The 12663-nt window shown below is 37.4% G+C and overlaps 1 protein-coding gene across 1 annotated transcript; it reads left to right on the top strand.

Moving 5' to 3' along the window:
• The first annotated feature begins 11900 nt into the window (after positions 1 to 11900).
• LOC110628376 lies at positions 11901 to 12423 on the top strand. The gene has a single exon (XM_021775018.1). It carries the CDS (start codon positions 11920 to 11922, stop codon positions 12421 to 12423), a length of 504 nt encoding a protein of 167 aa, XP_021630710.1. The 5' UTR covers positions 11901 to 11919.
• Positions 12424 to 12663: the final 240 nt, after the last annotated feature.

Genomic DNA, 12663 nt, shown 5'->3' with positions numbered 1-12663 from the left:
CTAGTGATGTATGTTTTATACATGATCTGTATATGTATATATGTTTTCCTGTATGTGAAAACCAGGCTTAACAGGTATGAGTTAACCCATCTAGAGCAAGCTCTAGTCAGGGATACAGAGTACAGAGTACATGAGTACAGAGTACAGTGATAGTGCATGCACAGGTTAAGCCTTGGTTCAGAAAAGAGTTTTATTTTCACAGAAAATGTATGATCATGTATGAGGTTTACAGGTACACAGAGAGTATAGCAGGCTTGCTACGGGTTCTGGCGGCCTTAAGCCGACCTGAATCCTAGCGCCGGTGACGGTCCATTTTGGGGTCGTTACAGATTGGTATCAGAGCCCTAGGTTCACATGATCGGACCTATAGAGACAGTGTTGGGCTCAGACAGGTTAGAAGTGGTCAAGCACAATAGGAAATCATGTCCACTAGGATAGGGTCTTGAGTCCTATCTGCTATGATATGCCATGAGTGTTGTATGTGTATGATTGATATGTGATGTTTATGTGCTAAAGTGGTATGTTATATGTTGTGTTTCCAGAGTAAAGATGCGAGGAACTCGTCGATCAGCTCGATTGACTGGAGTCCCACCAGAGAATGAGAGACCAGCTGCTCGTCCTCCTGCATTGCCAAGGGCAAGGTCTCAGAGATCTAGCAGGGAAGGTACGTCAATAGACCCTAGAAGGTCTGTCGACGAGAGCAGAAGAGGAACAGCTAGGGGAGGAAGATCAGAGGAAAGGAGGGAAGCTATGGAGATTGATCAGTCTAGAGATGACAGTATGGGTATAGGCAGTTTTGAGGAAGGGATGGGAGAGTCGCAGGGAGGTGCTCAGACCTCAGGTTTTGGCTATCCAGAGTATCCGATGGAAGGTATGTCAGAGTACTCTAGTTTTGTCCCATATCCTCCTTACATGCCCTATATGCCTTATCCTCCTTACTATCCACCATATCCTATGTATCCCTCTTCCCCTATCCATCCAAGTGCAGCACACCTAGAGCCAAATGAACCAATACTACCACCAGAACCAGTAGCCCCTGTTGTTGACAGACATGAACCTAGCTCATCTGGAGGTAAAGTCCAAATGACGGAGTACTTGAAATTGGATGCTCCTAAATACAACACGGGAGATGATCCATTTGATTACCTCAGAGCAGTTAGGATGATAACCAGTGAATTGGGAGCAGATGATAGGAGAGCCATTGAGATGGCAGGTTTCACATTAAAATGCAAGAAAGCCAGAGAATGGTTTAAGAATTATGTGGAGCCTAGAATGGACAGCATGTCATGGGGAGAGTTCGCCAATGAGTTTGCAGGGTGGGCTTTTCCTGACAGTTCGAGGGAGATGAAAGTAATTGAATTTGAACAGTTGAGACAGACAGATGAGATGAGTGTGGATGAATTCACAGATAAGTTCCTGGATCTGCTTCAGTACGTGGGTCAAGCCTATGATACTGATCAGAAGAAAGCAAGGAGATATACTATGAGACTGCATCCCAGGTATGCTTCCTTGATTCTTCCAGCAGAAAAGGAGAGTTTCCATACCATAGTAGACGCAGCCAGGAAAATGGAAGCTAGTGCCAATATTCAGAAACAGTCAAAGGCACAGGCTTCGGGTTCTAAAGCCCCCACACCAAGCAGTAAAAGATGGGATAGAGCAAAAGGAACAAAGAGTAAGTTCTGGAGTAAAGTCAAGTCAGGTCTGGGAATAGGTAGTGGCTCAAGCTCTGGCACAGCTCCAGTCTGCAGAAGATGCGGAAAACCACATTGAGGAGTTTGTCGGTTGGGATCTACAGCTTGTTTTCGATGTGGACAGGAAGGGCATATTGCTCGGGATTGTCCGCAGATGACTTTTGCACCATCCCAGCAGATGAGTTCAGGCAGTGTGGTACAGCCAGTTGTACGGCCAGCAGCTCCAGTCATGCCTCAGACTAGTGGCAGAGGTAGAGGGAGAGGGGTAGCCTCTACTTCAGCAGCAGGTTCCCGAGGTGGAAATCCGGTAGCCCCAGCACAGATTTTCACAGTGACACAGGAGGAGGCTAACACGTCGAACACAATGGTGTCAGGTAATCTCATCATTGGGTGTTCAGATGTGTATGCTTTGATGGACCCCGGTGCTTCTCATTCCTTTATTGCTTCGAGAGCCATAGAGAGATTGGGTTTGATCAGTTCTGAGTTAGAGTATCCTCTCTGGGTCAGTGGACCTAGATGTGACCCATCAGTGGCAGTGTCAGTCTGTCGTTTCAGTCCAGTGTTTATCGAGGGTAGATACCTTCCAGCTGACCTTGTGGTTCTAGATTTGACGGATTTTGATGTCATTCTAGGGATGGATTGGTTATCTACATATAGTGCTACGTTGGACTGTCGAGAGAAGCTAGTGAGTCTCAGAGACCAGGATGGGTCAGAGTGTGTCTTCAGAGGAGACAGGAGAGGTACACCCAGAGGTATGATTTCAGCCCTTCAGGCTCGTCGTTTGCTTAGGAGGGGTTGTCAGGGGTTTCTAGCTCATGTGAGAGAGCTAGACAGTCAGGTGAGGGAACCAGCCACAGTACCAGTAGTCCGAGAGTTTCTCGATGTGTTCCTAGACGATTTGCCAGGACTACCACCTGATAGGGAGATAGGGTTTGAAATTGAATTACTGCCAGGTACCAGACCTATCTCTATTCCTCCCTACAGGATGGCGCCAGCTGAGTTAACAGAGTTGAAAGAACAGTTGCAGGACTTGGTAGATAAGGGTTTCATCCGCCCTAGTACCTCACCTTGGGGTGCTCCAGTGCTCTTTGTCAAAAAGAAGGATGGATCCCTCAGACTTTGTATCGACTACAGACAGTTGAACAAGGTCACTATCAAGAATAGGTATCCCTTACCTCGGATTGATGATCTATTTGACCAGCTAGCTGGAGCAGGTTGTTTCTCGAAAATAGATCTGAGATCTGGGTATCATCAGTTGAGAGTCAGAGAGGCAGATGTGCCTAAGACAGCTTTCCGGACCAGATATGGGCATTATGAGTTCTTAGTGATGCCGTTCGGGTTGACTAACGCCCCTGCAGCATTTATGGATCTCATGAACAGGGTATTCAGTGAGTTTCTGGATCACTTTGTCATTGTGTTTATCGATGATATCTTAGTGTATTCCAGAGATGCAGAGGAGCATGCCCAGCATCTGAGGATCGTTCTGCAGACACTGAGAGAGCATGGTTTATATGCCAAGTTCTCGAAGTGTGAGTTTTGGTTACGGAGCATTGCCTTCTTGGGACATGTGGTATCAGCAGAGGGTATTGAGGTAGACCCCAAGAAGATAGAGGCTGTAGCGAACTGGCCCAGACCCACGACAGTGACTGAGATTAAAAGCTTTCTGGGACTGGCAGGTTACTACAGGAGGTTCGTTCAGAACTTCTCAAAGATAGCAGCTCCTATGACCAAATTGACTCAGAAGAACCAGAAGTTTATCTGGTCAGACCAGTGTGAAGAGAGCTTTGAGGAGCTCAAGAGCAGATTGACAACAGCACCAGTGTTAGCTCTGCCTGTCAGTAATGAAGAGTTCACAGTGTTCTGTGATGCATCTCGAGTGGGATTGGGTTGTGTATTGATGCAGAGTGATAGAGTAATAGCTTATGCTTCTAGACAGTTGAAGAAGCACGAGTTGAATTACCCTACCCATGACCTAGAGATGGCAGCAGTTATCTTTGCACTTAAGATGTGGCGGCATTACCTCTACGGGGTTAAATGCGAGATCTTCACCGATCACAAGAGTTTACAGTACATCTTAAGTCAGAGAGAGCTGAATTTGCGGCAGAGAAGGTGGGTCGAATTGCTCAGTGATTATGATTGTAAAATCCAGTATCATCCGGGTAAGGCGAATGTTTTCGCAGACGCCCTAAGCCGGAAGTCACTAGGCAGTTTATCCCATATAGCAGCAGAGCGGAGACCAGTTGTGATGGAGCTTTATAAGCTCTTTGACGAGGGATTACAGCTAGAGTTGTCTGGTACAGGTGCGTTGCTAGCACAGATGAGAGTGACACCTGTGTTTCTGAAGCAGATAGCTCAGAGACAGCATGAGGACCCTGAGTTGATGAAAATTGCCAGGACTGTTCAGTCAGGCAATAGTGTAGAGTTCAGATTTGACAGCAAAGGGATCCTTCATTATGGGAGTCGACTTTGTGTACCAGATAGGGGCAGTGTGAAGGAAGACATTATGAGGGAAGCTCATAATGCGAGGTATAGTGTTCACCCAGGAGCCACCAAGATGTATCAGGATCTGAAAAGGGTCTATTGGTGGCCAGCCATGAAGAAAGAAGTGGCGCAGTTCGTGACAGCCTGTGAGGTTTATCAGAGGGTGAAATTAGAGCATCAGAAACCAGCCGGAATGCTTAACCCATTACCGATTCCAGAGTGGAAATGGGAGAACATAGCCATGGATTTTGTAGTGGGTTTACCAGTAGCGTCCAACAGGATAGACGCGATATGGGTGATTGTGGACAGACTCACGAAATCTGCTCATTTTCTTCCAGTACGGAGTAACTATTCTGTGGATAAGTTGGCACAGGTCTATCTGGATGAGATAGTGAGATTACATGGAGTTCCAGTGTCTATAGTTTCAGACAGAGGACCTCAGTTTACCTCCCGCTTTTGGCGGAGTCTGCAAAGTGCGATGGGCACGAGATTGGATTTTAGTACTGCTTTCCACCCACAGACTGATGGACAGTCAGAAAGGACCATCCAGACCATAGAGGATATGCTTCGACTATGTGTGTTAGACTTTGGCGGTTCTTGGAGGCAGCATCTACCTTTGGTGGAGTTTGCCTACAATAACAGCCATCATGCGAGCATCGGGATGGCTCCTTATGAAGCTTTGTATGGGAGGAAGTGCAGATCCCCTGTTTGCTGGGAAGAGGTAGGAGAGAAGGCGCTTGCAGGGCCAGAGTTAGTAGACATTACCAGTAGAATGGTGCCCATGATCAGAGAGAGAATCAGAACAGCTCAGAGTAGACAGAAAAGTTATGCCGACGTTCGCAGAAAGCAGTTAGAGTTTCAAGAGGGTACTTGGGTATTACTAAAAGTGTCTCCAATGAAGGGAGTGGTTCGTTTTGGAAAGAAAGGTAAATTGGCTCCACGGTACATTGGACCCTTTGAGGTGTTGCAGAGGATCGAAAATGTGTCGTATAAGCTGGATTTACCTGCTTCTATGGAGAGAATTCACCCGGTATTTCATGTTTCTATGCTACGACAGTTTGTGTCAGATCCGAATCAGGTTCTGAGTGAGCCTGAGGTGGAGATTCATATGGATCTCACCTATATAGAGCAGCCAGTGCGGATTCTGGACACGCAAATCAGACAGCTAAGGAACAAGGAGATTACGATGGAGAAAGTTCTATGGAACCACCATAATTCAGAAGAGTGCACCTGGGAGACGCGGGAGTCTATGCTCCAGCAGTATCCATATTTGTTTTGAGGTTAGTTTTCTCCATTTCATGTGTTCATTGTGTGTTTTAGGAACCTTCGAGGACGAATGTTCTTAAGGGGGGGAGAATGTAATACCCGGCTAGAGTCCGGCACCGGAATTCTTGTCGTCCGGTGGACTCCGGGATGTCGGAATCCTCTAGAGGGTAGGAGATATGAGTTTCTCACGAATGTTGTGTGGTTTATTGTGTTACAGGTAAATGGAACCAAGTTTTGAGTTGAAATGAACCAAGGCAGTGGAGCCAAGTTCGGCCGCCGAAAGTGCCCAATATTCGGCTTCCGAATTCAGGTTCGGCCCCCAAATGTTGCATGGTTTTGCATGCGATTCGGCAGCCGAAGCTGAGTTGCTTAGCCAGCAGTTTGGTATCCCTTAGTCAGCTTTTTGGACAGGTGTTATCACCAGATCATGTCCAGAAGTTGGTCACATCTCCCATGCTTTATCTGCATGCTTTGAGCTGCTCAGGCTAAGGGTTTCACAGGTGTGGAAAGTTTTGAAGGGAAAACAAACTTAGTTTTGAATGTTTCAAAAAGCTCCGTTTGTGCGAGTTTGAGAGTTTGAGGAGAGTTGGTCCGTTTTCCTTAGTTCAGAGTGTTCAGCTTCTTGTTACAGGAGGTACGTAATGCTCTTGAACCTGTTTATGTGTTTTCTGAAGGTTTTATGGAAGTAAGGGAAAGAGATGCATGTTTAAGTGAGAAGTAGTGGTTTTGAATCCTATTTCTATTATTATAAATTTTATAGATACATATAAATTAATTATAATTTTGAATCCTATTTCAAATCCATAACAAGAAGTAGTTTCATATCTATCCATTCTAAGATTAATATTATATATATATTTTTTAAAAAATCACAATTTTCAATACCAAATACATCATAATCTTCTTTTATGATAATTTTAACAGATAATTTAGAGTTTTATATATCTCATTATCAACGTTTCCCACATAAAATTGGATAAGATCTATCGATTCAATTAAATTAATGATTTTTGTTTATAAAAAATATGAATAAATAATAGAAGTATATATTAAATAGAAAATTAACTCTATTTCTTTCTTTAATTTGTGGCAGTTATTTATTCTAATATTTTTAAATTTCCATCTAAAAATTTAATAATTATTAGCTAAGAAGTATAATTGAATTATAATAACGTAATTGACATAGTTTAATTAAGATACTAAGATTAATTGGGATACTAACTCATGATGTCATGGGTATACTATAAATATTCGAACGGTTCAATAATATTAAAATTATTCATATACTATATTATTTATACGGTAGAACAAAAGAAAAATTAGTAAATATTAGTAAAGATGAGGTCTTCAATTTGCTTGTTATTTGTTCTAATATGTTCTGCAAAATTGATGGAAGGATTAGCAGATTCTACAAATGAAGATACTGCTTTGATTGATTGTGGTTGTTCTGCAATTTGTTTTGGTTGCACTTATAAGGTAAATTGGATTCAAACTGGGCGAGGTTTAATAGGTAGACATTGTACATGTACATGCAATTGTCCACCAAATTCTTTCTTCTCTAATCCTATCAAACCATCACCTTCAACTCCTCAAACTCCAGTCACGCCCTCTATCCCTCAAGTTCCAACTATACCATCAACTCCAACTCCTCAAATTCCAAGCACACCCTCAATCCCTCATGTTCCAAGCACACCCTCAACTCCTCAAATTCCAAGCACACCTTCAACTCCTCAAATTCCAACTACACCATCAGCCCCTCAAGTCCCAACAACACCATCCGTCTCCTTCACTATGTCCCCAACTTGTGCTGTAGCCTCTGTTAATTTAGGTCTATGTTGGGCTCGAGCTTCTGTAGGTACAGCTTTTCACAATAATGAATTGGCTGCAGGATGTTGCAATTTGTTTACGGAATGGGGTCAAGGTTGCTTTGGTGGAGATGATGAAATTCCTAGAATTGTCTCCTATTGGGTTCCTCCTGCTTTGGTTCAGTATTGTGCAACCCATCATTAGTTACTTATTATTAGTTTTGAAGTCAAATGCTTATAAGCATATATATGTTAATTAGGGTCTTAGCTTCATTTAAATTTTTGGAAAATTAGCTTATTATTTAGATTTCTATAGTAGTTATTTGTTTGAGATATTTGATGAAATAAAATCTAAAGATTGGTTCTTTAGTTTCATAATTTTTTTTATTATTAATTTTATTTTAATTTTTCGAATATTTTATGCCATGTTCACGAAAAATTTGAACTGGAAAAAAATTTGAATATAAATATTATATTAAAAAGTAGAGGAAAAAAAAAAAGGAACTCTGATTCTTATAGTTGATGCAATAATTAATCAAATTGTTTTGAGAATTTATCTGAAATTAATACTTTTTTTTCCCAGCAGAGACTAAAGAGCTTATTAAATTGAGTGATAAGATATTTAACATTTAGATTAGCAAAAAAAAAAAAGACTTTTTAATCTCTTTGTAATATAACATAATAATAATAATAATAATATAATAAGATTTTAAAGAAATTATGTCTTTATTTTAAAAAATATATCTGTTAAAGCCATTTATCATATTCATAATTTAATGATACAAATCTTCTACCCAACTTTGAATAAATCATTTATAAAATATAATATAATTATAATTTTCATTTATATTAATTTTAAAATAATTTTGAAATTAAAAAAAATTGAATTATTCCTTTCTAATGTGATAATTAATAAAAAGAAATTAATTATATAAAATGCTTATAAATTTATTGATTCTCAAAATGCTATACAACTCAAAAAGCGCCAATCCTCCCCTAATCGATATTACATGTAGGGATGGCAAGCGGGCGGATTTTCACGGGTACCCGATCCGCCCAAATCCTATTAGGACGGATTTGAGTTTTTACAAAACAGATTTGGGCGGATTCGGATTTGAACATTTTTACCCGTCTCGGATTCGGGTAGGGTTCGGAGTTAGGTGATCGGATACCCATTACCCGAACCCGGTTAGCTATACTAACAAAACTAACCCTAATTCCTAAATTTTCTTTTTTCGTTTCACTTCATACGCTTCCCTCTCTCTGTCGGCGCCTCTCTCCCCCGCTTCCCTTCCCATTATTTCCGATCGACTCTCTCTCCCACTTCACTGCCGGCAGCCCCGACACCGGCGATGTCTCCTTTTTCTCCCCAACGACCATAAATCTTCTCCCTCCCCAGTTAGGGATTTCCCCATCCCTTGAGTACTACCTTCAAGGAATTCCTCTCGCATCCCTGTATTGATAAGAGCGCATTCTCATACTCCCACACCGGTTACATGCAGCGGCATCTGATTGAAGAGCTCCAAGGCAAACAACGGATATTCTAACAAGACCGGGTAAGCATTCAGAGATAGGAACAGTAATTCCACAAACTAAAAATACAGAGTCTGCAAGCTGCTCGTGAGGTTTTTTAGCTGCTCGTGAGGTTTTTTTCTTTTTATTTTTTTTTATTTATCACTTGTGCGCTTTGTGTATTATTGAATTGGCACGATATTAGCATTTTTAATTTTGTTCTTGTAGTTTTCTTGTATGAGATTTTGCTCTATCTCTGGGTTGGTGCAAATTGCTTTTTTCATTTGGATAGAGACTAGAGAATTAGCTTTTAAAAAATCCGTATATGGTGTTTTTTTATTTTACCTGAGTCTGGCTATGCTTTGAGAAGCTATTTTGTTATGTTTCTGTTTGGTTTTTTGCTGTTTGCCTGTTTGGTTTTTTGCTGTTTGTCCTCTCGCCTCCTCTCTCTTTTCCTTTTCTTCAACCTAGTGTAACAAAAATTGACTGGGAGGCTAATTGTTTGACATCACCATTTCTTCTTGTTGATTTTTCCTTCAGAGTTACTGGCTTGTCTTAAATCTTAATATCTGAACCTGAAGTAGTAATTTCCTAGCATATCAACTAGCATTACCCAAATGAACCTTAGTGGCTTCCATGATCTGTTTTTCCTTCTTCTGGAAAAATCTTTTTGTTCTTCTATGCATATGACCTTGGGTGTTCTTTAAATTTTTTGTGTAAAAAAATCGGGTTCTGTCGGGTTCGGGTATTGTGCGGGTATTATTAAACGGATTTGGAACGGGTTAAAATACTAAACGGGTTTGGGACGGATTTGAAAATTTTACATATAATCGGGTTCGTATTTGGGTACTCTCAATTTCGCTGGTACCCTACCCGTTGCCATCCCTAATTACATGTAATGGCTTCTCAAAATTCATCTAGATTGCAGCAGAGAGATACCTACGAATTTGGAATATATAGTTTTATTTTATTTTATTTATAACTAAAGATATCATTTTATTATACTGAATTTATTAGATTTAATTTAAACTAAAAAATATTAAATTACTCATAAAAAGTAAGCAGCAGAGTTGAAAAGTTGAAGAATTTAGAATTAACAGTATGCGATTTAAATCGAATAAATCAATCAAACAAATTAATTTTAAAAATTTAAAATTTGATTTAATTTTTTATTTATTTCGGTTCAATTTAATTTAAAAAATTTTAGTTATTTCAATTTGGTTCAGTTTTAATTAGAAAAAAATTAAAAATCGAATCGATTAGTGATAATAATATATTATTTTCAATAATATAGAGAGATTATATTATATAAAAATTAAAATATTTCAATTAAATTTTAAAATATAAAAAATAAAGTATAAAAAATAAAAAAATTTTAAAAATTTAAACTGATCAAATCGAGTTGAATCGAACTGAATCAAATCGATTATCATTAATTTAATGGATAATTTTACATGAACAAAGTTCTTCAACTTTTTTAGAATAGAATCAGATTACTATTAATTTAATAAATTAATTATATTTTTGGTTAAACAATGATTTATAAACAATAAAAAATCAAATTGAATTTTCAATTCTTATTTTAAAGCTTGAAACTCCTTTATACATAATTATGTCAAAAATTGTTTTAATATAATTATAAAAAATAAAATTTAGTATATTATAAATAAAATAATTCAAAAAGTTTTTTTTTAATCAATAATCCAAAAAGTTAAATGTAAATTAGTTGCTCCATGTCATTAATCAATTTAAAATCAAACTTATCCTTAATTTTCTGTTTTTTCGAAATTGATTCTTAATTTAATTTAAGTAATATTTGTTGATAAGATAATTAAATCTCATAATCTCATCCACTAAAATTTTAAGAAGGAATTTTATTTAAATAGATTTTTTTAACTAAATATTAAACTATACGAGACGGTGAGATGAAACTATGGAAAAAATCAATTAAACTCATAACTAACTTTTAAATATTTTTTATTAAAAAATTAAAATCTATTTTGAATTTACTTAAATATAATAGATAACAATGATTTATGCGATTTAATTATTTTAAAATAATAGATAGCATAGTTTAATTAGAATAAAAATTCATGATACTGTAGAAATAGTATAAATACTTGAGTTGGTGAATAAAATTACTCATAGAGCAAAAGAAAAATTAGATCATTAGCAAAAATGAGATCTATAATTTGCTTGTTATTTGTTCTTGTGTGTTTAACCAAGTCGATGGGGTATTCTTATTCTTATTGTAGTTGTTTTGGTACTTGTTCTAATGGTTGTCCTTATGAAGTACAGTGGATTAATGAAGGTCCAAATGGGAAATATTGTGAATGTGCATGCAATTGCTCATCAACCCCTCAAAATCCAAGCACACCATCAACCCCTCAAGATCCAAGCACACCATCAACCCCTTGGGTGCCATACACTTACTCTCCAATTTGTGCTCAAGGAGCAGTTTCTTTGGATGTATGTTGGTCTCAAGTTTATGCATATCAAAATAATCAAATTGCTGCAGACTGTTGCAATATATTTACACAATGGGCTCAAAATTGCATTGGTGGAAACAATGTCATTTACTGGATTCCTCCTGACTTGGTTCATTATTGTGATAATTAGCATTAGTTAATTAGTATGACTTGCTAAAGCATATTTATATTTTATGATCTTAGTTAGTTATATGTTTAAGAATAATTAGTTTATTATTTAGATTTTTAGTTAAGTATTTGAGTTATTTACTTAACTAAATTTAAATATATTATCTTTCTATTTAATTTTATCTATACTTTTTTATTATTCACATTCTTTTATATTTCATTTATATTAAATTTAATTTTCTGAATGATTTATGCGAAGATATTTGTCATTAAATAAAAAAAGCCTCTAAGATTATATTATAAAATTTGTTTGAAGATTTAATTTTATTGAAAATTTATGGTTCATTCTATTCTTATTTTTTCCGAATTTAGTTAATGAAGTTTATTATTCGTTAATAGCGATAGAAATTAAACAAAAGAACCTATCCACGAATTTTAAAAAAAATGTATATAAAAATAGCATTTTAATTACTAAAAATAAATAAAAATGAAAAATCTTTCAGAATGCAGGAGAGCTTTTCACTACAAATCGATTTCGCCCACACAAAAACCTTGACAATTGATACAATGTCGATCAATATCAAAAACCTTATCTCCTTCCCGCTGGTCTTTCTCGCAATCGCCACCCTCCTTCTTGCCGGCGAAGTCAAAGCCAATACTGCCGTGAAACGCAAGGACTTATGCTCGGGTGTAGACTACAAGCCCCTTTGCAGGTCGGTCGTCAAAGGAATTACCGATCCATTGACAGCAACAAAGGTAGCAATTTCTTACGCAATCATCAAAACAAAACAAGCGTATACTCAATCGAAGACAATGGCTAACAACGACAATATTAAAATCTGCAAAGAGATGTATGATGATGCCATTACCAATCTTGAGAAGTCATTGAAAAGCTTGCACGTAAAAGATAAGGGTACTCTGAATTCTGACCTTTCTGCAGCTATTAGTTACTTTTCAACTTGTGATGATTCGTATGCGGAAAGTGGTGAAGACAGTCCTTTTGCTACACTTAATAAAATCCTCGAACACATGGTGGACAACTGCTTGGTTCTAGTCACTCAAATCCGCTGATTCATTGTAAATTATAAAATTTCAACAATTTTTTTTGCATATGTATATGGTAATCTGTAATTGGTTGATAGAAAATCTTTCCTCTAATGCAAATTAATGAATTGTCTGTTACAATAATTTTACTTTTATTTTTGTTTACTTTATTCCTTTTATTATTTTTGTTTACAATTATTTGATTTCAATGCAATTTATTTTTAATAAAATTGATTTAATTATTATTTATGAAACTATATTTTATAA

Source organism: Manihot esculenta, chromosome 12, assembly GCF_001659605.2.
Source record: "Manihot esculenta cultivar AM560-2 chromosome 12, M.esculenta_v8, whole genome shotgun sequence".
Classification (NCBI taxonomy): Eukaryota; Viridiplantae; Streptophyta; class Magnoliopsida; order Malpighiales; family Euphorbiaceae; genus Manihot; species Manihot esculenta.
This window is presented reverse-complemented; position numbering and strand designations above follow the sequence as displayed.

Bases quoted from the DNA above. Each gene is read 5' to 3' on its own strand.
- LOC110628376 (XM_021775018.1), top strand. From the start codon at position 11,920: ATGTCGATCAATATCAAAAACCTTATCTCCTTCCCGCTGGTCTTTCTC.